Source organism: Galeopterus variegatus, unplaced genomic scaffold (genome assembly GCF_000696425.1).
Source record: "Galeopterus variegatus unplaced genomic scaffold, G_variegatus-3.0.2 Scaffold242, whole genome shotgun sequence".
Lineage (NCBI taxonomy): Eukaryota > Metazoa > Chordata > Mammalia > Dermoptera > Cynocephalidae > Galeopterus > Galeopterus variegatus.
Genome location: NW_007726353.1, coordinates 768,538 through 793,007, shown reverse-complemented (window position 1 = coordinate 793,007; position 24,470 = coordinate 768,538). Strand labels below are relative to the sequence as shown.

Genomic DNA, 24,470 nt, shown 5'->3' with positions numbered 1-24,470 from the left:
TTCTAAAGATTTTGATCAAGCATCTTCTATTTATAAGGGTGCGGTAGTTGTCACTGGGTAACTATAGCCCCTGTCCTCAGTTTTTCTAGTTTAGTTAGGAAAGATATCTGTATTGAAAAGAAAACTCAAGTACCAAATGAATGGTACATATGCAAAATGCTTAAAAATAGAGATATGTCACTCTTATTAGGGCTAAGAGGGTAGTCTCTTCAGAATGTAGTCACAAAGTTGAGAATGAGCTAGTGATAGAAGAAAGTAGTTCTTTCTTAGCAGTAGTTCAGGAGTAGGGCAATTCAGCACTTACGACCAAAGATCCATGGCCCGGGCAGTGGCTTCAGAACTTTTGCCTGGAACCCACAATAAGAAATGTTTACATTGTTATCCAGTAAACACATATATGCCTATATGTAACTGAAATAAAAGTTTCTGAAAATAATATCTCACCTTTAATATGTAAGATGCCTTATGATATTTTCTATTCAGTTCTACTTCGTATTTTAAAATTACTTGTGAAATAATTGCTGGGTTGCAGCACCTAGTATTTACTAGTTGTCATTTATGCTTGGATTCTCAGTAATTATGGAAGACCAAATATGCTCTCCTTTCTGGCAAAAAGAATAGTATATAAACTGTGGCCTTGCTTACATTCACACATCAAATAAACTGTTTGGCCAGAGGTTACATCAGGTGAAAGTAGACCACACTGAAATACTGAGATGATTAGCATCTTTCCTGGGGCAAACCATGGATTCCATATAAGTAGCCAGTCGTGGAATTTACCATTCTGAGTCAAAGATGAGGTTATGCAGCACAAAGAGGCAATGTCAGCTCTCTATTTCCCATCTCCTTCTTACATACTGACATTATGAAAAGAGTCAAAGAGGAAATTGGTAGTTGGTGTGAGAAGACACATAGATTTTCAAATCTTTGGTATATGTTTTTGTTTCCGAGTCCTCTTTAACCAGGAATCTGAATACAAAAGAATCATTCTTATTCTTGGCCTGGTTGTTATTTTTAATGCAAGAAGTACCTGGGATGGCAAGTATACAAGAAAGCTTACTTCAGTCTTAGGGCTTCATATATGAAACTGGGAGAGAGTGAACTGAAACCCTCTCCAATTTAGCTTCAGTATGCCTTCAAAGATGCTGGGACTGACTGATGCAGGGGAATTCTTTGCTGGCATAGGCCCAAAGGACAGGTGATGGTAAAGCAGAGGTTTATGCTTTTTCCAAAGGGAGCTCAGCATCTCTGAGTGGTTTTCTTATTTTGCCTTGAAAAATCTTTTTATATATATATATATATAAATAAATCCTTATATAAAGATGACCAGTAAGGGGATCTCAACCCCTGACTTGGTGTTGTCAGCACCACACTCTCCGAAATGAGCTAACCGGCCATCCCTTTATAGGGATCCAAACCCATAGCCTTGGTGTTATCAGCACCACACTCTCCTGAGTAAGCCATGGGCCAGCCCTGAAAAATCTTTTTTTTTTTTAAAAAGATGACCGGTAAGGGGATCTTAACCCTTGACTTGGTGTTGTCAGCACCACGCTCAGCCAGTGAGCGAACCGGCCATCCCTATGTGGGATCCGAACCCGGGGCCTTGGTATCTCATTGAGTTGAATGATAAAAACTGGGTGTTTCTGCTATTGTTCAACATTTATGCTCTTTTGACACTCGTACAGTATAACAAATTTTAGGTAAATAACCTTTTGAATTGCTATGTTAGGAGAAGTTTCTAGAAGTTTCTAGAAATGAAAACACATATTTTAACGGCTTTTGATATACATGACATTATTATTATTATTTTTTTTTGTCTTTTTGACTTTTTCCGTGTCCGGCAACGGATCGCAACCCTCAGTGTCGCCCCGTACCGGACCGAGACCGGCAACGGGATCGCAGCCCTCGGCGTTGCTCCCGCGCCTCGCCCAGCCAGTGAGCGGGAACCGGTCCGTATGTGGGATCCGAACCCTCGGCGGGAGCACCGCCATGCTTCCCAAGCGGCGCACTATAGCAGTGCGCCACCGGGCCGGCCCTGAAAAATCTTTAATAGTTGAAATCTCATTTACTTTTCTGTTTTGTTCATGAAACCTCTGATTTTACACCCATTCCCTCTCCACCGTTGTAGGGAGTCTCCTCACTGTTCTTTGAAAACCATTAATTCAACAAATGTTTACTGAGTTGCTCTTATGGAGCTAGGCCTGGAATTCTGTCTTAGTCCATTCTGGCTGCTATAGCAAAATACCTTAGACTAGGTAGCTTATAAACAACAGAAATATACTGCTAACAGTCCTGGAAGCTGGGAAGTCCAAGATGAAGGCACCGGCAGACTTGATGTCTGGTGAGGCCTGCTCTCTTCTTCATACATGGTGTCTTCTTGTTGTGTCCCTACATGGCAAAGGGACAAACAAGCTTCCTCGGACCTCTTTTATAAGGGCACAAATCCCATTCATGAAGACAAAGCTCTCCCAAATCACCTCTCAAAGGCTCCACCTCTTAATACCACCACATTGGAGATTAGATTTCAACATACAAATTTTAGGGAGACACAAACATACAAACCATAGTAGATTCAAAACCAAAAAATATGTGATTCCTTCTCTCAAGGATCTTACAGTCAAATGGAGGAGATGGAAAAGTAAACAATTGTAAAACAGCCTGAGAAGCAATAAGAAATGGGTCCAAATGAGTACTGTGAGGGCATTTTTAAGTATGTATCTAACCCAGACTAGGGTCAGGAGAGGTTTCCCAAAGACCTTGAATTGAGTCCTGAAGTGTAAATATGAGTCAGCCAGGTGAATTCTGCAGAAGGAGAGAAAGGTATTCTAGGTAAAACATTAGTACAGTTGATCCTCATAATTTGTGAATTCCATATTTGCTAATTTGCCTAGTCACTAAAATTTATTTGTAACCCCAAAATCTATATCTGTGACACCTTTGCTGTCATTCACCCACACATACACAGCTGGGAAAAATTTGAGTCACCCAACACGCACGCACGTTTACTGCTGAGGGCAAACAAGACAGCATGTTGCCTTCTTGTCTCAGTTCTCATACTATAAACAAGTGCCTTTTTTGCTGTATATTTAGTGCCACATTTTTCACATTTTTGTGGTTTTTGGTAACTTCACTGTTTAAAATTTCCCCCAGATATAGTGCTAAAGTGCTGTCTAGTGTTTCTAAGTGCAAGGAGACTGCGATGTGCCTTATGGAGAAAATACTTGTTTGTGTTAGATAAGCTGCTTTTGGGCATGAGTTATAGTGCTGCTTGCTGTAAGTTCAATGTTAATGAATCGACAATATGCATTAAATAAGATTTCTTTAAACACACATACAACAAGGTTATGTATTATATTGATAAGTTGAAAATGTTGTGACCAGAGGGCTTGCAGGAACCCAACCTTGTATTTCCCCTAGGAGCAATGGTTCAGTATTCACCAATACTGCAACTTTTCTAGAACATAACTACCACTAATAACAAAGTATGTGTGCAAAAGCCTAGATAAATGAAAATATGGTGTATTCAGGGAATTTTAGTCATTCATTATACCTATAGTTTGGTGGGAAAAGGCCAGAGATAAAGGTAAGTCAGCAAGAGCCATATCGAGGACCTTGAGTTCTCTTGTCCTGTAGTACTCTCTGTATCTCTTTTTTAGCACTTAAGTTACAAATATGTTCTGTGGTGATTATTTGTGTATGCATCCAGTTGCACTGAAAGTTGTACACAGTACTCTGAGCCTTAAGCATGATGAAGATAATGATGGAAATGATGATGATGATGATGGCAATGAAGACCATAACTGCCATTCATTACATGCTTTCTTTGTGCGGGCTACTGTTAGAAGTACTACATGTGTGATGTCCTTTCTTTGCTTCTATCGCCCTATGAACTAGGAGGTGGTATCTACATTTTACAAAAAGAAAACTGAGGCTTAATGAAGTTAAGTAGTTTGCCCAAGGTCACACAGCTAGCTTTGTAGCAGTGCTAACATTAAAATAGTCAAGTCCTGGGAGACGGTTTTCTTTCCAGTTTCCCATTCTGCCTCCCATCTTTACACCCTCTAAGGGATTCAGTAGTTGCTAAGTAGATAAAGTTGAAAGGATCTAATGTTGGATCCCTACTAGAGGTTATAGTCATTCCTCATTGATGATTGTCTGTTTTAGTAACTTTTTCCCTTTCTATTTAAAGAACACTTAATTTCAACCAAAAAGTAAAAAAAGCAGCATTTCCAACTTTATAGTATAAAATGATCTATCACACAAATGGTCTACAGTAGCTATTTTTAATTTTGCTAATGAAAAGTCATGTAATATGCATGAAAGTCATGACTCATCTTTTGGCTAGAATGGATTTTTTTCTTAATGGTTTCTACTTAATTCAACTTTTTAGACTCTTTGAATTGCAAAGTGTGACTCTTAGCAATGAGTTCTGTAATGCTTGAATCCAATCTGACATTCTAGAATGTATCTATTAGAGTTCAGAGCAGTCTGACAGAATCCAATCTGACATTCTAGAATGTATCTATTAGAGTTCAGAGCAGTCTGACAGTAAGGGGATAGTTCCTTTGTCTCTCCATTCTGGTTACATACACAGCTTTGCTGTAGTTTTCCACAGATTTTGGTGTTATTCCACTAAATAGAGAAATGCTGGAAGGTGGAATCTAGCTTTGTAATTTATGTGAATATAGCTGAGTCCTAATAGCTAGTGTGTGATCCAGGTCTTAGAAGTGAGTAAGAAGACCTAAGTAATATTTGGTAACTGAAGAGTTAATGGTCAGCTCTCCAGAGCATACTCTTTCATTGAGACTGTTACTACCCTAGGCCTAGAGTCTTTGTAGCATAGGGAAAAGTAGAACAGCAGCACCTCATCTAATCTTGCTTGCATTGGCTTTCAGCTGCTTCTCTAGTTTTGAGTGAAATGGCAGCTCCAACTATCCACACTGGCCTTTTGTGAGGCCTTTACCATTCCTGAGATAGTTGATTATTAATATAGGCTCAGGATTTCAGTACTTGGGAGAATAGTTTCTACCCAGATCAACCAGAGCATAGCTTGTTGTCCCTTTAGGATCTGGCCAGTTGTCAGTGGAAAGAGTTTGTTCCCTCATATGTCTAAAAAGTAACCATGTAATTGATAGGGCATTTGGAATAACTGTGTTCTTGGCCATCCAACTGATCTTGAGCCAACTGTGTACATACTTTGGGCACTGAGTAAAACATACCTGAGGGAGGGACCCCTTTCTAGCACTTTATGATTGGACATGTTAAGGTGTTCTTGGAAGGCCCATTGGAGGTTATGGAAGAAAAGGCCAGCCAGGGAAACCCATCAAAACCCAAAGTTATGTGATGTCTTTTTCTTATGTATATATTACCTCTGTGTCTTTAAAAATTTCAGAAGAGTGAATGTATTCTTATGTAAGATTTAAACAACAAAATACATACAAGGGAACTTCAGAAAGTTCCTGGAAAAATGGAATTGAAAGGTAATATGATTCTTTCCATGAACTTTTTGAAGGACCCTCATATAGAATTCCTTTGAAAATTATTCTTCAGTCCCCATCTTTGTGCCCCCATCTCCTTCCCTCCCTCCCTCCCTCTTTCTCTCTCTCTCTCTTTTTCGCACACACGCACACACATGCATTTGTTCCCCTGTCCCATAGGTGTCCACTGTCAATAATATGGGCTACATTCTTCCAGTCTTCTTTCTATTTATTTACAAAATCATAATAGCTTTTAATGTGAATTAGTTTATATGTTAGCATGTGTGTATGTAAATAAACAGGGTCATTCCATATGTGTTCTATAGCTTGCTTTGTTCTCTGTAATATATCTATATCCTTACTGATAGACATTTAGATTGTTTCTAGTGTTTTATTATTCCAAATAAGGAAGAAGTGGATATACTTGTGCATACATTTTTGTGTACATAAGCAGATAATCTTTTAGATAGATTTCTAGAAACGAAGCTGCTGAATTAAGGATATAAACGCATCAAATTTTGATGGATAGTCCGGGATAACCTTCTAACAAGGCTTCTCCAATTTATACTTGTATGAACAGTACATGAGAATGCCTGTTTCCTTTGTTCTTTTCAAACATATTATTCATATCTTTTTAAAGGCATGGGTGAAAACCTCCTTGATGTAATTGCTATTCTTGAGAGGTTTATAGTTTGCTGAGCATATCTTCCTAGGCTAGGGTTTCTCATCCATTTTTGTTTATAAATGGATAGAGTTAGAATGTTGATGTTTGTCTGAATATTTGGGGGTACTTATGGAGAACTGCACGTTTAAGTGCTTATTTAATTTCACTACTAAGAAAATGTCACTTATTTAATATTTTTTATTGTATCAGGTACTGTGCTACGAGCCTTAATTAGAGATCTCATGTAATTTTCATTAGTAATCTGTTGTTGGGTTGCATATTATCCCAAAACCTGTGGTTTAAAACAACAAACATTTGTTATCTCACAGTTCCTGTGGGTGAGGAATTTGGGAGCATCTTAGAGTGGTACTTGCTAGGATCGCTAAGGTGTTGGCCAGGGTTTCATGATCTGAAGGCTTGACTGGGGCTGGAGGATCCTCACTCACATGGCTTTTGGCTAGAGGTTTCAGTTCTTCCATACATCGGCTTCTTCAACGTAGGGCTGCTGTAGTGTCCTTGCAGTATAGCAGCTAACTTCCATAGAGTGAATGAGCCAAGAGAGAGCAAATAGGAAGGCATTGTGCCTTTTATGACCTAGTTCCTGAAGTTGCCCATTGTAACTTCCACTTTATTCTATTCACTAGAAGCAAGTCACTTAAATCCAGGCCACACTCAAGGGGAAGGGAATCAGTTTCTACCTCTTAAAGGGAGGACTATCAAAGAATTTGTAGACATATTTTTAAACCATCACAAGTCCCTATGAGATGGTTATTGAACAGCTGTTGTTATACCCATTTTACTGATGAAAAAAATAAGTTCACTAATTATCTAGCTTTATCTCCTACCTCCTGGCCTCTGCCCTTTACTCTACTTGGACTAGCCAATATCCATCCCAGACACACAGTGTTCATTCTCAGCCAGGCGTTCATTCAGTAAATCCTTATTGAATGCCTGTCTTTGTGCCAGGTATATTGTGGAAAGTAAAACAGACATAGTCCTTGATAACATGGAGCTTACAGTCTTGTGGAGGAGAGAAACCTTAATCAAATAATCACACAGATAAATAAATCATTGTTTTTATTTGAGAAGTGCTATAAAGTGCTCCTGAGCCTATTCATACTTTTCTTCCCTTTTGACTCCCCAATGCCACTTTCACCCTTCTAACCTAGAAAAAATGCTTGCTTTATTTTTTCTTAAAAATTCTAACTTCTCTACTAGAATCTAATTTGAGTTCAACTTCAGTGAAGTCTGTGCCTTTCAGCTTGCATTAATATCCTTTTCTCAGAACTTCATTCAGTATCACATTTAAGGCTTAATTATTTCTTTAATGTGCCCTCACTCTCTCTCTAAGCTATATTGAAAATTCCTTGAAGTGAGAGATCTAAAAGTTTCTTCAGTGCCTCTCTCTTCCTCACCCCTCACATCCAGTCCCAGCAAATCATGTCATCTCTACTTTTGCTACTACCTCTGCTACTGCTCAAGTCTAAACCACTGTTATCTCTTGCATAGACTACCCAGATGGGCTTCTTACTGGTCTCCCCATTTCCACAGAACAGCCATAGGAATCTTCCTACAAGGTATCTCAAGGCGTGTCTGGCCCTTTCCTGCATCTTTGGCCTCACTTCCTCTCTGTTTCTCTGTCTCTCTCTCTCTCTTTCCCTCCCTACCCCCTTCCTGCCCTCTTAACCCCCCAAACACACACATATTATGTGGTCCTGCCACCTGACCTTCTTTCTGTCCTTTAAATATGCCAAGCTCTTTCTTGTACTGGGGACTTTGCTCTAGAATTCCCTCTGCCCTGACATGTACTTCATCCAATCTTTGTATGATTAATTCCTTCTTATTATTTAGATTTCAGTTTAAATTTCATGTCCTTATAGAGGCCTTCTCTGACCATCCAATCTAAAATACCTACCCAGTTACTCTTATCAAGTTGCCTTGTTTTGATTTTCTTCTAATGCTTCCCACTATCTGATACTTTTCTTATTTGAAATTGTCTTCTTGCACTAAAATGTAAACACTACAAGATTTTTTGACATTTGTCTTGTTCATCACTGGTGTTTGATAGGACTTAAAAAATATTTGTTGGTCTTAAGCCTCTGAATTTATTCCTCCTAAAAGGAAAGGAGAATAGAACCTGAGTTCCCAGGCTCCTCACTGGACTCCCTTGTTGAGACCAAGCTGCTCCTCACTCAGGAGCTCTGTTTAGATTCTTTGCATGATACTTATTACTATCTGATTCTTTTCTTCTTCGTTTTTCTGTCACCTTCTACTAAGATGCAAGCCCCATTAGAACAGAACCTCATGGTCTTGTTTGCCACTGTCTCCGTAGTGCCTGCAGCTGTGCCTGGCACAGAGAAGAGGCTAAATATTTGTTGAAGGAATGAATAGGGAATCAGGTTCTGCTTCATCTTATATCCCGCTGGTGCCTAGTTCAGTGCTTGCCCAGCAACAGGTGCCGAGAAACTTTGGTGGTTAGTCTATGGGGCCACACTGAATATAATTGCTATCAGTAGATCTGTGTTCTCATCATAGAATTTGGAATGGGAAAGCGGTTTGGAACTAAGACTCATTCAAGAGTGTTTTGAGGCACGGTGCAAAGCTTATTAGAATATATCTCTGCAGCCTGAAACTGAGTATTGTACAGGTTCCTCCTGTCCCCATTCAAGAGAGAAATCCAGCTATCTAGAATTCTGCCCTAAATAGCAGAAGTGAAGCCACATTTTATTTTTATTAAAGTCCTATTTTAATACATTCATTGCATCAGTCAGTGAGTCAGTGGGTATTTATTGAGCCATTTAGGGTACAAAGTGGTGCTTTGGTTGAGCTATTGAGTTTAAAATATTAATCACATTATTAAACCAAAACCAAATCCCCAAGTAGTTGAAAGTGCTGTTCAAGTTGTTGGGGTACAGTTCTTATAGACTGTATTTTGTGATGATGGGCTTTTATATGTTCTCATTTGGGCAGGAACAAAAGTTCAGTAAATAACTGAAGTGTTGTATTTCACCAAAATGAAATATTGAAGTGTTCCTTGATCATCCGCTTTCTTGCTGTCCAATGGTTGAAGGATTGTCTGGTAATCACAGCAACTTTTGGGTAATTTAAGATTTTTAGATCTTGTAGCTGCCAGGACTAGTGTAAAAAATAATACTTGCCTTTTGCTCTTTGGCACTAGTGTTTAAATTGGGCAGGGATGGAAGGGGACTTATTGCTGCCTCTCAGATCTCAAGTCTATCCAAAGTACTATAGATCCTCTACTCCTGTGAGCTGACAGGGTCACAGAAATGCGTAAAATCCAAGGGTACCTTGACAGCATCAACTGTAGAGTTTGTGAGTGGACTCTACAAATTCCATTTTCATTGTTTGTTACTCTTTTCCTTTCAGATTTCTCTGTTGACTTCTGCAGTAAACCACCTCAAAGCCAATGTTAAGTCAGCTGCAGACTTAATTAGCCTGCCTGCCACTGTAGAGGGACTTCAGAAGGTAGGTGCTATGTATGGATAATGAGATTAACCTACTGCTGTAATTCTAGCTTCTTACAAGTTTTCTGTGAAAGCCTGGCTTCTGAAATCAGATGCTTTAAGCGAGCAGTAATAAAATGTATCATTGTGTTCTAAAGAGTTCAGAACAACTTTGTTTTGGTCTGGTTAGTTGGGCATTTAATTTGCAGCAAGTTTCTTTTAAACTACAGTTTCCTCTACTGGGACTCCTATGTTAGCATATATGGGTTTGCTTTTCATCAGTTGCCTTCTCAGTTCATCATTCATGGATGTGAGGGCTATCTGGCTGTGATATCTGTCACCCCATTGATCGCTAGGGTTGATTCAGCTGATCTGGCTGGCTAGGCGGGTGTCCCCTTCCTCCCTCACTGTTCCATGTGCATCCCTCCCGAAGCTGCCTGCTCGGTCAAAGAGAATGACCTTCCCCGATAGAGGAGAGGACCATTCTTCAGTCAGAGGTATACACAAGTAGCTGTGCTCCCCTGCTAGAACCTCCAAATAAGCTCTCAATTCATCATTCATGTTTTCATGAATACTGGCCAATTATACCTGAGAGTTGCTCTAAATCTCTGTTATTTTCCATGGTTAAGAAAGAGTTTTTTTAAAAAGACCTGGGGAAATGCAAAAATTAAAAAGTCAGGAAACAATTAATTGTTGGCATGTGTTGGCACAAACAGATGGTGTGGATATAAAATAACAAGTTTTGGTCCTAATTAGAATATCAGGAACATCATCCCCCATAGGAAATGGAAGAAGTGATTCAGGAGTAAGGGAACCCCAAACAGTGAGTATCAAATCTATGAATTTTGACTTTTAGAAGTTAGTGTGTGATAAGTTTAATTTGATAAAATGCCAGACTCTATAAACATATAAGTCATTTCCACAAATGAATGAGAAATTCCTAAGCCACAAGCAAAAACAAAACTTGCTATTTTATATCCACACCATCTGCGTGTGCTCAATCTCCATAGTTTGCTACTTATTCAGTATAGTCATCTACTTAAAACTTAAAAAAAAAAAAAAAAGGTGGAGACAGCCTTGTTCAGGTCAGATTCTTGCCGTTGTTCCCAAAGGCCAATGGGAAAAAGGCCTCTATAGTAGGCCTCTGTTGTCTTTAGTACAGAAGCAACTCTGGCAGTCTTGAATTAGAAAAGGAAATTGGTTTATTCTTACATTCGTTAATTCAATAAACATTTGTAGAGCTTCCTCTAATATGTAGCAGGCACTTTGCAGTTGGTGGGAATAACAAGTTTCAGAGTTTCACTTCAGAGTTCACGTGGCTGTCAGCTGTTTCCTTTAAAAAAAAAAAAATCCTTAAACAAGAGCTTACTATCTTCTTGTATCCTGATGGGCTCATCATCCAGCCAGCGAGGATTCTTTAACAGTAGTTGTCTTTGAATGCCTGTAGCTTTGGTAACAACAGAGCTTACATACATAACATCCCAGCCTAGACATGCCTACTCAGTGTGTTGTCTCTTTGCAAATCTGTACATTTCTAATGCCAGGTACTGCTTTTCTTACACATGTCTTAGTTTTGAAATGGTAGGTCATCCCAAGTATATATCACTTCCTTGTATCTCATGTAATTTTTTTTAAATGTTGAAGATGTTGTTTCTTGTTTTCTTGGATTCTTGGATATAAATATAATAAAAAAATGACCTTCATTAAAAATACTAATGTGGTGGGCCGGCCCGGTGGCGCACTGCTACAGTGCGCCGCTTGGAAGCGTGGTGGCGCTCCCGCCGAGGGTTTGGATCCCACATACAGACCGGTTCCCGCTCGCTGGCTGAGTGAGGTGCGGGGGCAACACCGAGGGTTGCGATCCTGTTGCCGGTCCCAGTCCGGTACGAGAGCGACACTGAGGGTTGCAATCCATTGCCGGACACGGAAAAAGACAAAAAGGAAAAAAAAAAAAAAATACTAATGTGGGGCCGACCCCGTGGCTCACTCGGGAGAGTGTGGCACTGGGAGCACAGCAGCGCTCCCACCACGGGTTCGGATCCTATATAGGGATGGCCGGTGCACTCACTGGCTGAGCGCAGTGCGGGCAACACCAAGCCAAGGGTTGCGTTCCCCTTACCGGTCACAAAAAAGAAAAAAGAAAAAAAATACTAATGTGATACTCTGAAATTGTCACCATGTCTTAATAAAATGCCTAACCCACCAAATAGTAACACTCTTTTGGATGTTCCCATAGAAGACAAGACTTTCTTAAAAGATGGCTTCTGAATCCTGTATCCAAGTCCTTAGTCCACTTGGGCTCCTTAGGCTTTATGAAAGCAAAGTAAGCTACTACCCACATCTAACTACTCAGTGGTTACTGACAGGATTCTACAGTAAAGGAAGAACAAACGTTGTCAAATGGAATTTTTCCTTCACCTCTACAATGCTGGGTTTCCTAGAGCCAGAAATGGTTCCCACCCATTTTGCTCAAGTCATCATTTGTTCCTGACACAGTGGTAATGTTAGCTCTGACCATCTGCCTGCCTGCAGCAGGGCTTGACAGAGGCAGTTTGTGGGAGAACCTTCTCTGTGGGGTCCCAGATTTATAAACTAATTTCTTTAGGAAAGATTTGATTTTCCTCTAGGAAAAGTTCTTTAAATTGAGAAAATTGCTTAGATATGCATGCATACATACATATACATACACACACAAACACCCACACATATATACATACATACATATGCTTGTGTATATATATTAAGCAATTATATATAGTATGTATATTCCTGTTAATTGTCTCAATATAAGCTACATGGAATTCATAGCTTGAAGAGATTTAAAATAATTAAAAATACTTATCTCCATTAGATCAGTGTTTAATGTAAATTAAAATCACAATATACCAGTATACTTCCATTAGAATGGCTAAAATTGAAAAGACAGTACCAGTATTGGTGAGGATATGGAGTAACAGGAATGCTCATACACTGTAGATGGGAATGTAAAATGGTATAACCATTTTAGAACACAGTTTGACCATTTTTTTAAGGTTAAGCATAGATCAGCCATTCACTTCCCAGGTATTGTGATGATGAGGAAGCATGTGATGAAGGGACTTGTACAGAAATGTTTACAGCAATGTGCTGACTAGGTACAACATGGATGCATCTCAATTACGCTGAGTGAAAGAAGCCATACTAAAAAGAGTACATACTCGCTCACTGGTCCTATTTATATAAAACTCTAGAAAATACAAACTGATGTATAGTGACAGTGGATCAGTGATTGCTTAGAGACAGGGAGGGAGGAATTACAAAGGAGCATGAGGAAATTTTGGGGGGTGATGTTCATTATGTTTATAGAGGTAATGGTTTCACAGGTGTATATATTTCAAAATCAAATTATGCGTTTTGAATATGTGCAGTTTATTGCATGTCAGATATATCTTAATAAAGCTATTAAGAGGGAAAAAAAACACTGCCCTTCCTACATTTTTCCGTTCAGAGTGTAGCTTCCATTGGCAATACTTTAAACAGCGTCCATCTTGCTGTGGAGGCAATACAGAAAACTGTGGATGAACATAAGAAAACCATGGAATTACTGCAGAACGATATGGTAAGGAGATCTGCAAACACTACAGAAAACCAGCATGTTCCTGCTCACCCTTTTTTGTATGAGAGTTGTGATAAAACTTTCCACTGATCTGAACAGGCTCTACTGTGTGCCTGTTTAAAAGATCTAATACACAGTATGTATTCATTGTTCTACAATCATTAAATTAAGCAGTTAAGATAAATAGAATTGAAAGCTGAGTCTTTTGTAAACATGGTGCTGAGGAGATACACTAATAAGACACAGTTCCTGAGAATGGAATGGATAGGAAGGAAAGAGAAGTGGAGACGTTTCTCAGTTATTTACTGCTACATAACAAGCCATCCCAAAACTTTGTGGCTTAAAACAGCAAGTTATTTCTCACTATTCTATGCATCAGGAATTGGGGCAGGGCTCTTAGATTCCCAAGTGCTGGGAGGCCAAGGGAAGAGGCACTGTAGAGGATGAAAGGCCCTCTTGGATGTTCCAGCTCCAGGCAGCTACCAATTGAATGCAGCCATATGTGTGACCTCAGCCTGTACCACATGGAATAGAAAAACCACCCTATCCTCCATCCCCCAGTTGAGTCCAGTCAACCCACAGAATTGAAAAATAATTAATTGTCACTGTTTTAAGCCACAAAGTTTGGGATGATTTGTTATGCAGCAGTAGATAACTGAGACAGAAGCAAACCCCTGTAGTACCCAGGAATTGTTAAGTGTTTCTGGGTCTCTTAATGCTGTTGCAGATGTAAGCTGTCCACAGTCATTCAGAGGCCTTAGCTAATCACTTAGTGGGTAACAGCCCAATAAAGGATTTACGAAGGTTTAAAAAGGATGGCACAGCCCTTGCTGTCTTGCTGAGGAGATGAGTTATATGTACATGAGATCAGGACTATTCAAGGCACACAAAGGTTCCCTAGTCTCTCTACTAATTTCCAAATTTGCCCACCAGCTGTTTCCAAACTTTAGAGTTCTGAGTTAAAACTGGGCAGTTCGTACCAAGGAGACCTGTGCTATGTTAGAGAGCTCTAGAAAGCGAGGTTTTTCATTTTCTTCAGAACCAGTATGCCTCACTGTTATTTAATGGGACTAACCCAGAGGAAAAAGCATTAATCTGGGTGTCCAGACATTTGGATTCTAGTTCCAACTACCACTGAGTAACTGTGCAACCCATCATAATAAAGACCACTCTAACTCAGCAATTCTTTTATTATTATCTTAATATCTTCAGCATGTTCTGAAGTGATTATTTTCTAAAATATGCTTTCCCAACTGAAAAATTGCTGCTTTCTAGAACTTTGGGTTCCCCCCTCCTTTTCTCTTTATTGTTGTCTTCTGTTTCTTATAAAAGCAGGGTTGATAAATGTCTGGGATTTCAGATTTCAAGGAAAATAATTTGTTTTCACCAATTGCATTCCATTATAACTAAATCTGCCTCTTTTAAACATTCATGGCTGCCAATAGTAATCCTCCTGCTGGCATACTTTATACTAAATGAGTCATAGTTATGGGCTCTGAAGGATTAAGCCATGCAGAGTTTTTCCCTGTATAAACATGTTATACTTCGGTCTCTGCCAAGAGAGACTGGACAAGTGGGAAGGGAATGGGAAAGGAAGGGTAATCCTCAAACACAAATCTTGACCTGTGCTATAAGGGAAAAACTAATAATGTGCATGATTGGAGGTTGTACTCAATGCCCAAAGCCAGTGGTTACGTGAGTGGCTGCTCTTTTAATGTCCAAATCTCTTTAGTCCAGTAAAAATGATGACACTATCCCAGGTTTACAGTGAGTTGGTCCCTGGAAAGATATAGTGATTCTGTAGTTACTCTGGGAATACAAGTACTGGGGGAGAGGAAAAATGGTTTCTAGAGAGTTCCATTGGCTGAGAAACAGACTAGAAGGATCTCAGTTCCCTGAAATCACCTGGGTATTGCTGGTCCAGCCCATGCTTCGGGCTAAGCATCCCCAAAGCACATGGTACCCTCAGGTCCTAGCACAGAACTCCTTATACTGTAGGTTCTTGGTAAATACTTGTTGATTAATCTGCAGATGCACCTTGGGAGAGGTTAGAATATTCCAGAACTACCCACATGGTTAAGTAGATCTAGTAATTACTTGCTGCCTACACTAACCTTCATTCCTGTTAATAGAATCAGCACATCTTGAAGGAGGCCACTGGAAGCAACCGGATGATTCCATCGCCTTCAGCTACATTAGAACTTGACAATAAAACCCACAGTGAGAATTTGAAACAGGTACTTTTTGTCCCTGGCCTAATTCCCTGTGATCATGATGGGCTATGGAGGCAGCCTGAGTACTTTGGGCTTAGTGTTGTGGTGCCTCGGCAGGTCCTTCGTGCATTTACTTGCCTTCTTGAGAGCTGAGCAGAGAGAGATGTATGTTGGTATCTTGGGGATCCAAAATGCTGTCCTGTCTTTTCTTTGACACTCTTTTTTCCCTGCATGTCAATCAGTGGAGTAAATTCCTTTCGCATCTTAAAAGACATAGAATGACTAGATTATCCTGAAACTCTTTATGAAAAATAGCAATCTGGGCAAGTTAAAGATAGATGTATAGTAGATGAAACCAGAGTGATGGCTATTTTGAGCCACAGTAACTTCTAAGAATGTTAGAAGCATATCCTTGAATATCAGGATTTTCTGAAATCTAAAGACGAAGGGGCAACGGGGGAAAAGGATATTGAGTTCAGAATCACATTAAAGAGAATAAAGAAAATCTTCACTAAGAAGAATTCCTGTCCTGAGTTTAATGCCCATTAAAACCTATAGTCATCATTCCTTTTTAAGTAGTAATCAGTACTAGAGGATGTCAATAAAAATAATTGAATCTTGTACTAAATAATGCACTACTTGCTATGGTTTTGTTACATGAGCCAATTCAGTAATTGGTATTGTTCCTAAGGTAGTTTTGCTCTGACAAATTAGGTTAATGGGCCTTTCAGTTAATAACCCAGCAAGCTTTCCCACCAGCAGGTGAAGTAAACGTTAGGAAATTAATTCCCAAGCACTCAGCTGTCTGGGACCAGAGAGTAAATCACGTAGATAGTCCTCTTTTCTCTTTCCCCCTCCCGTCTAACTGAGGTCAAACAATTCCCAGAGAGAGTAAACTGGGAGCGATTTAGAGTGGGAGGGATAAAACAGAGACAGACAATTGATGGTCAAAACCAGGGAAAGGAATTTACTTCAGTAACTTGACATAATGGTTGTTCAGGGCCGCTGGCCTGTTTGTTTACTGTATGTCTTTAGTTGGATTCCACAACTTGATTTATTTCTACTTTAGGATATCCTGTATCTTCACAACTCTTTAGAGGAGGTAAACAGTGCCCTAGTGGGGTACCAGAGACAGAATGATCTTAAACTCGAGGGGATGAATGAGACAGTCAGTAATCTTACCCAGAGAGTCAACCTGATAGAAAGCGAAGTGGTTGCTATGAGCAAGGTAGAAAAGAGAGCAAACCTGTCCTTCAGCATGGTAAGCCTTTTCACATCTTTTGAGGCATGTTCTGTGTTGCACTGTGTTCTGTCTGTACATGGATGACATTCCACAGCCTTTTGAAGACAGTCTTCTGGGATATTTGAGAGGCTACACATTTGTATTCTGCTTAATCCGTGCCTCCTTTAATCCTCACACTAGCTCTGTGATATGAATGGCACAGGCAGTGTTAGTCATGATTGGTAAAGGGAGATGTGGAGAGGTCAAGTCACTTACCAAGGCCTCACCACAAGTTGTCAGCAGAGATGACAAGCCTCCTATTATGTTACCAGTGACCCATCTGGTAGGGAAGCTCTGGCATGTATTTCCAAGGGAGGTCGTCTCGATCTTTTCTTTTTTAAGTTAAAGATGGGAGCAATGACAGTGATAGTAACCAAAAATGTTTCACCATTTCTTTAAGCCTGAACTTGGCTTTCAGATTTATTCTTCTTTTGTCTGCATATTTAAGATTTATTCTGCTTCTGTCTGCATTCTTTTCCATGTAAAGTCAGGAAAGCCATTTAAAACAGACCAGATCAGATCAGCTCCTCAACGTAAGAGGGCATTGAATCCAGGCTCCCATTTTACACATAAGGAAACTGAGTGACCTACTAAGTCACTGATGCTGGCAGACCTTGCTATGTACTGGTTTTCTTGTCATCATGAATAAAATGTGTTTTTTTAACATCACCTTTCACATATACGTTGTGCTGGGGTCCATATGGATTATTTTTTAATAACTGTAGGCCTCACCCTTAAAGATTTCATACAGCAAAGACACAGACATATATTTTTTTTAAAAAAAAGGAAACCAAATACAGGAAATTTTACTACAAATTCGAGTAACCACCAAAGCTGGAAGCAAGCCCACAAATAAAGTGAAGTCAAACTCTGGCTCATGGAAAGCAGTGTTTGAGCTGGCTCTGCCACAGTGGAGCCTTGGCAAGGTGCCTGGACTTGGCTTTGAAGAGTTGAGTAGGAAGACCTGTTTCCCCTCCTGCTTTACAGGGGTGTGTAACTTACTACAAAGCTGTGAAGATTAAAGGAGTCTTATTTTAAACCCCCCTTTTAAACTCAGTTAAACTAAGTAGGGGCTAGGAATTTCGGATGATTTGATGAATATTACTCCTTGAAGGTTTTCAAGGCTTATTCTGAAAACTCACCACTCCCAAACTCCCCTTACTGTTTCTGCTTTCCCCACTTTATTTTCCTCTAGCAGAGAAAATTGGTAATAGTATCTATCTGTCCTACTGTTTCTTTCAACAGCATCATACCCAGTATGGTTCTGGGTAAAAAGTTCTATCACCTTTTTTACCTCAAAGTTTTAAAGTTTGTGACTAAAACAACTAGAAGCATCAGTTTCAGCTTTGTCTCTTTGTGGCCTTTCTCCCTCTCTCTTCCCATTCTCCCACTCCTCTGATATTTTTGTTGAAAGTATTCTGAGACTTTTTAAATAAGTTTGGCCAATTTGTTTAAAAAGTGCTAGCTGTTTTTCAAATTTTAATGTTTGCCTTTAACCTTCTCTTGTTCTTTTGCCTTTTAAGATGGGTGACAGAGCTGCCACTCTGAAAAGAGAGTCATTGGATCAAGTGACCAACAGAACAGATACAGTAAAAACCCAAAGCATTAAGGTAAATAATAGGTGCTTTACCCTGAAGTAAAAATAACTGGCATCATCATCTCTGTGCTTTTGACCTACAGCTTCTTCTCAAAAGGAGCACTTTGGTCTCATGTGCTGAAACTTCAAGACAAAGCAATTAGTAAATTAGTGTGTTAGTGAATAAATGAATACTTTATCAGGTACCTACACTGTGCCAAGCATTTTGCCAGGAGTTGAGATGACCACAGTGAGGAGAATAGGAGAACAGACCCGTGACCCCTATTCTGGTGGAGCTCAGAGCCATCAGAATATCAGCCATATAATTGAACAGATAATTGCAACTATGATAAGTTCTACAAAGGAAAAGTATAGGGTATGATGAGGTTGTTAACGGACATCATGAAGGCTTCCCTAAGGAAATGACTTTTAAGCTAAGACAGTATGTTATTTGTATTAATGATGGAGGACAGAAGCATAGATGATTTAAAAGTGGTACCTAACCTAAAAATTATTTCCTATTTTTAGATTGTAATCTCAATACATTCAGAGTCCGTTTAAGCCTCAGCCAGTTTTCTTCACCTTATCTTCCCCTTTTTTGTTCTTCCCATACATATTGTCAAGATAAGACAAGCAATCTGTGATATGCTTTGATATCCCACGAAAGTTTGATTACAATATTCTCTAATTAGTGTTGTTAATATTGTAAGCTGTGGGATAAGATAAAGGAAGAGCCAGGAAGATTGTCACTGAGTGACTAAAATATAATCTCAGATGCACGTTATGTTTGAGAAGTTCAGAGGATATGAGGTTCAGAGGAAATGGACTGGAGGGCTGAAATGGTTCAGAGGACTGGAGCCATGGTACAAGCAGCTTTTGATGTAATGCTTTCCATCTTTATTTTTTCATTCTTAACAGTTTTGTGTTGTCTAGGTAGTCACATATATTAAGGTTTTAATGCCTTATAAGCTAGGCTTTTGTTGAGTTTTCTAACTGCTTTTGCAAAAAAAAATTTTTAAACCACACCTAGAGAATGACAAGAAAAATTTAAGAGCCAGAGATAAATGTTGAGCACAAAAGAATAACAAGTGGTTACTACTAGAAAGTAGTAGTGACTTCAGCTACAGTTCACATTTTAACAATAAATATCAGAATACAGGCCTGGTATAAATTTTTGCCTAAATGTCTTGGCTTTACTTTCAGACCTTTTGTATTTTTCACTGTCTTCCCAATGAATAAGTCTCTTTGTCCTACCTCATCTGAGTATCCTAACCAGATATAATCTCTCCTTTCCATTAATTCCTCAAATGCTTAGTACCTGGTTTTCAATACATAGACCCATATTTTAACTCCCTAAATAAACCAAGAGTGATCTACTATATAGTAGCTATTAGGGTAGAAATAAAGGTAGGAGAGAGATGGGTAAACACATACTGAATAAAAGAAATTTGTGATGCATTGATGTCCTAATTAAACGTAGGATCAAGACCTTTCACCTCAAACAGTTAGAACTAGTTTCATAGAAACCAGACTTCTCTTTTTTTATAATTAAATGTAATGTAAAATTTGTATACCACCCAAGATCCTCCTGGGAATGAGGCAGGGTATGGGGAGAAAACTTTTTTAAAAATATAAGCAAATAAGGCTTTGAATTAGAAATATTATAGCTCCTTATTCATGTTTGTAACAGTTCTTGCCACTAGCCGAATTATCACCGTGGGAACAGACAAGATCGGGGGAATACTTGTAGTTTGTTTCTGTTCAGTTCCTTTTTTTCTAAGGCGGTCAGAGCACAAAACTGCCTAAAGTGGCCTAGTCACAGGGTGATGTAAAATATTCAGGAAAGTTATTTAGTTAGTGTGAAATAGCTATGAGAAAACAATATTCTGCTCATTTAGGAAATGGGTGTTGCATAGACACCTGAGCAAGGGTACATCTCCTTTTTACTGCTGACACATGCATACGTTCCCCCATCAGCCAAATGTTCACAGTGAATCAGATCATCTGTAGCATAATGTTCCCTTAATGGTCTAGTCTCAAATCCAGCTAGACACTCATCAACACTGAGTACCAAAGATTTCTCTAGTATTTGTTGATTCATTCCTTCGTTGCCTTTTAGGGAATCTATTGAGGGTCAAGCACTACATGCTAAATATGCTCTGGGAATATAGTGGAGACTCAGATGAGGTCTTACCTCTACCTTAAACTTTCTGTGATCTTTGTTTTGGGCAGAAAGAAGATAATTCAAATTCTCAGGTATCCAAGCTAAGAGAGAAACTGCAGCTGATCAGTGCTCTTGCAAACAAACCCGAGAGCAGCAGGCCTCCAGAGACCGCCAGTGAAGGTGAGAGCAGGGTTGGCTTCTGAATATTTCACACAGGCTTGGGCAGCTTGCCTCCCACACAAGGAGTGGGGAAGTTGTTGCAGCAGTACTGATCGAACCAAGTGAGTGATGCCTGAGTGCACTGAGATGAAGCTGATACACTTTGCTTTCATTTAGAAAAAGTCCATTTTGTACATGATTTGTACTCTAGTCTATTAAGGGAGGAATGGGTAATGTTTAGCCAGAAATAGACTTCTCCATGCTGTCTGCATCCAATTATAGGCAAAAACGTTACTGTCATAGCATCTGTTAAACCAGCCCTAAATGTTTTTCGTGGGAATCTTTTCATTTCTGCAAGTTCATAAGATTTACTTAAAAATAAATATTAGTCCTTCTGAAAATCATTAACAAATAATGATGGGATCATTGAACTGGAAGTGCCCTTGGCTTTAGGTAGGGATATACCTACTCAATATTAGTGGATGCATCAATCTCCACTGATTTAGGCTCTGTGAGGATGTAACCGAAGCACTGGTCTGTGTTGGCTTTGACCCTCTCCCCTGCAAGTACTTTTCAGTTTTGGAAAAGCGATACAACCTCTTTTGGATTCTCTCTGGGTGAGAGGCCTTGTCCTAACATTGTGCTACGTAATGTCATGGTAGCACTCTTTTAGCACCAGCTTGGCTGGTGGTACATAACCCCAGACCAGGCATATGCACTTCTCCCAGGATGTCAGAAGATCTTTAATAATCAACCACTATGCTGTTTTCAGATGGCAGCTTAACTGTGTAATGCTAACTTGTACTATAAGATCTTCCAGCCCACAAGCATATCTGAATCCAAGGCTTGAACTTCACAGTCACTATGCTACTTAATTCTCAGCTATTTCTCTTAAGTACATATTCAGTTGCCCTACGAGGTGATTTTTAAATCCTAGTTTAATTTGGTGTTAGATTTGATCATATATGCATGTGTTTGTTACAGACCAAGTACAGAGTTTCACAGCAAAGCCATCAGCATTGCCAAAATTTTCACAGTCTCTTGGAGACCACATTGAGAAAGCTGCACAACTAAGGCCTATCTCCTTACAGGGAATCTCTAACATTGAAGGTAAATTTTTATACCTGGGGTAATGGCAGAAATGTTCAAAGTAATAACTTTCTAATGGTTTTCTAATTTGTACAAAAAAAAAATTATATCTAACATTTATTGAGCGCTTTCTATGGGCCTGATACTTGATATGAATTATGAGTTATGTGATATAATCCTGATAACTATCCTGTGAAGGTTAAATATTCATGTATTGAACCCATTCTACTGATGGGGAAACAGCCTAAATCCACACAGCAAAAAATTGGTGAGGCAGAATTCAAACCGAGGCTGTGCAACACCAAAGCTTGCACACTTAACCACCATACTATGTTGTCTCTTTATTATTGTTTTTTAGGGTCTTCATTCATTCACTGAGTGCCTTATTAGACCCAGTACTAAGCAGTAAGAATACAATATAAAATACAGTCTCACTTCATTACCTCAAGGATATTAAAGTCTAGTGAAGAAAGCATAAAAGCAAATCCATACTGCAAGATTAGCAAAATACAGTAAAAGTTGACCCTGTTTGTCAGTACCCTCCAAAAATGAGGGACCCTGTTGCTGAAAATCAGCAAAATAAACATTATTAGGAAGGATATGAATCACAGAAAAATGTGTTTGCCTTGCTTTAACAGTGTATTTTCTATCCCTCATTGTTACATTTAGAAACTCCTTATTTTGCATTTGCTAATAACCGCATGGAAAAACACCCATTTTAGGCCACCTATCTTTCTCCCGCTCTTCACTTTAGTTTAGATGTCATTCCACCAGGAAATATTTCCTTACCTTCCAGGCCTGGATTAGTCTCTTTCTGTGCGCTCTTGTATTTTGTATTTGTTTAACACATAGCACTCTGTTGTAATTTCCTGGGGAGACACAAAGTTTAACTTCCTGTGGACAAGGATTGTGTCTTGTTCACTCCTAGCCTCTAATACAGTGCCTGGTACACGTGAGTATTTGTCAAATGCATTAATGAGTTATCTACATGCTGCAATTAATGCTTAAAGCATAGAAGACTTAAAAATTTATATCACCATTTAAATGCGATTAGAAAGTTATTTCTAAGCCATTTTAGAAAGTTATTTTTTCTAAACCATTAGAAAGTTATTTTTTTTCCTCTATCCCTGATTTTTTTTTTTTTTTTCTTTTCATTTTCTTGGGAGGAGGGAGAGTGTTAAGTTGTGTTTAATGACATTACAAGTTGCCTCCCACTCTTCATTATTACATCAAAAATTGATGAGAATAAATGGAGAAAAGACTGTTGTATCAGATTAAAGAATAGCAGTCTTAACATTTGTACTTCAATCCTCAACACAGGCCTTAGACACTTTTGAATGACTACTCTATTGAAATCACGTGAAGCAGCAACCATACTTTTATTGGAATGTTGCTGCCGAGTGCATAGCATGTTATATAAACTCGTGCCACAAAAAATAAAAAAATTTTCTAGCTAACCACTTGGTGGCAGGCATTAGGAACAAATGTCCTACCGTCTTTTCTGGCTTTCAGAGACCTTTTGAGATTTTATTAGCTGCATTGCTGGGCATATCATAGGAGCAAGAGTAGGGCTGTATCCAGAATCTTGTATACAAGAACTTCTTGATGGACTGGGCCTTGCTCTGCAACTGTTTTCTCTCCCTTCAGGCTATTTTCATTCTTCCTGAGTGCCACACAGCAAGATGCCTGTGGATCTAGGTGTGGTGTTGAATAAATGAAGAAAAGAAAGGAATTTAGGAAGATTTTTAAAGAAACATAAGCCCCATTGACCTTCTTCAGTATTAGAGACTAACTGTTCTATTTGATTGTGGGGACACAATCAAGTCCTTTTTAAATATTATGTAAATAATCAGTCCCCCTAAAGTGTTTATTATGGGGCACTTGAGAAAATACCAGAAGAAATTATTGATAGAAATCCTCCAATCCTGTTGGCTGAAATAATACCTTAGACATAAAAAAAAAAAATAAGATACAGATCAACTGGTAGTATTTCCCTCTTATCTAGGAAAAATGGAGAGAGGGACTATGCTTTGAAGATACATATAATCCTCTAGTTTTGTTTTCTTTTCAATTGAGATATAATTCACATACTATAACATTCACCCTTTTAAAATGTATAATTCATTGATTTGTAGTATATTCACAAGGTTATGCAACCATCACCATTGTCTAATTACAGAACATTTTCATCACCCCAAAAGGAATCTCTGTACCCATTAAAATCCCCAGTTCCTCTTCCCCCCAGCTCCTGGCAACCACCAGTCAATCACTATCTCTATTGATGAGCCTATTGGGATGTTTCATATAACTAGAATCACACAATATGTGGCCATGTATGTGCTTCTTTCTTTCAGTATGCTTTTTTCCTTTAGCTTAATCTTTTCATGGTCTATTCATGTTGTAGTATGTAGCAATACTTCATTCTTTTTTATGGCTGAATAATAATCCATTGTATAGACATACCACATTTTGTTCATCCATTCATCAATTGATGTACATTTGGGTTGTTTCCACTTTTTGGCTACTAGGAGTGATGCTGCTATGAACAATCGTGTACAGGTTCTTATGTAGACGTATGTGTTTATTCTCTTGAGTATATACCTAGAAATGGAATTGCTGAGTTATATAACTCTTAACTTTTTTTTTTTTTTATTTTGTCAATATACACTGTATATGATTATTATGGCCCGTCACCGACACCTCCCTCCCTCCTCCCTCTCTCCCCTCCCCCGCAAGAATGTCCTTTCCATTTGCTTGTTGTAACAACTTCATAAAAGTATAGTTGTT

At 38.9% G+C, this 24,470-nt stretch overlaps 1 protein-coding gene across 2 annotated transcripts in view; it reads left to right on the top strand.

The window, feature by feature from the left end:
* Positions 1 to 24,470, top strand: part of EFCAB14 (EF-hand calcium binding domain 14) — a 37,797-nt gene that overhangs the window by 10,075 nt on the left and 3,252 nt on the right. The window contains exons 4-10 of one of the 2 annotated variants that reach the window (XM_008566458.1): positions 9,529 to 9,627; positions 13,093 to 13,203; positions 15,333 to 15,437; positions 16,483 to 16,674; positions 18,219 to 18,305; positions 20,504 to 20,615; positions 21,579 to 21,704. In XM_008566458.1, the coding sequence (XP_008564680.1) occupies positions 9,529 to 9,627; positions 13,093 to 13,203; positions 15,333 to 15,437; positions 16,483 to 16,674; positions 18,219 to 18,305; positions 20,504 to 20,615; positions 21,579 to 21,704 (832 nt within the window). The remainder of the gene's footprint in view (positions 1 to 9,528; positions 9,628 to 13,092; positions 13,204 to 15,332; positions 15,438 to 16,482; positions 16,675 to 18,218; positions 18,306 to 20,503; positions 20,616 to 21,578; positions 21,705 to 24,470) is intronic. The other variant, XM_008566460.1, reaches the window with a different exon arrangement.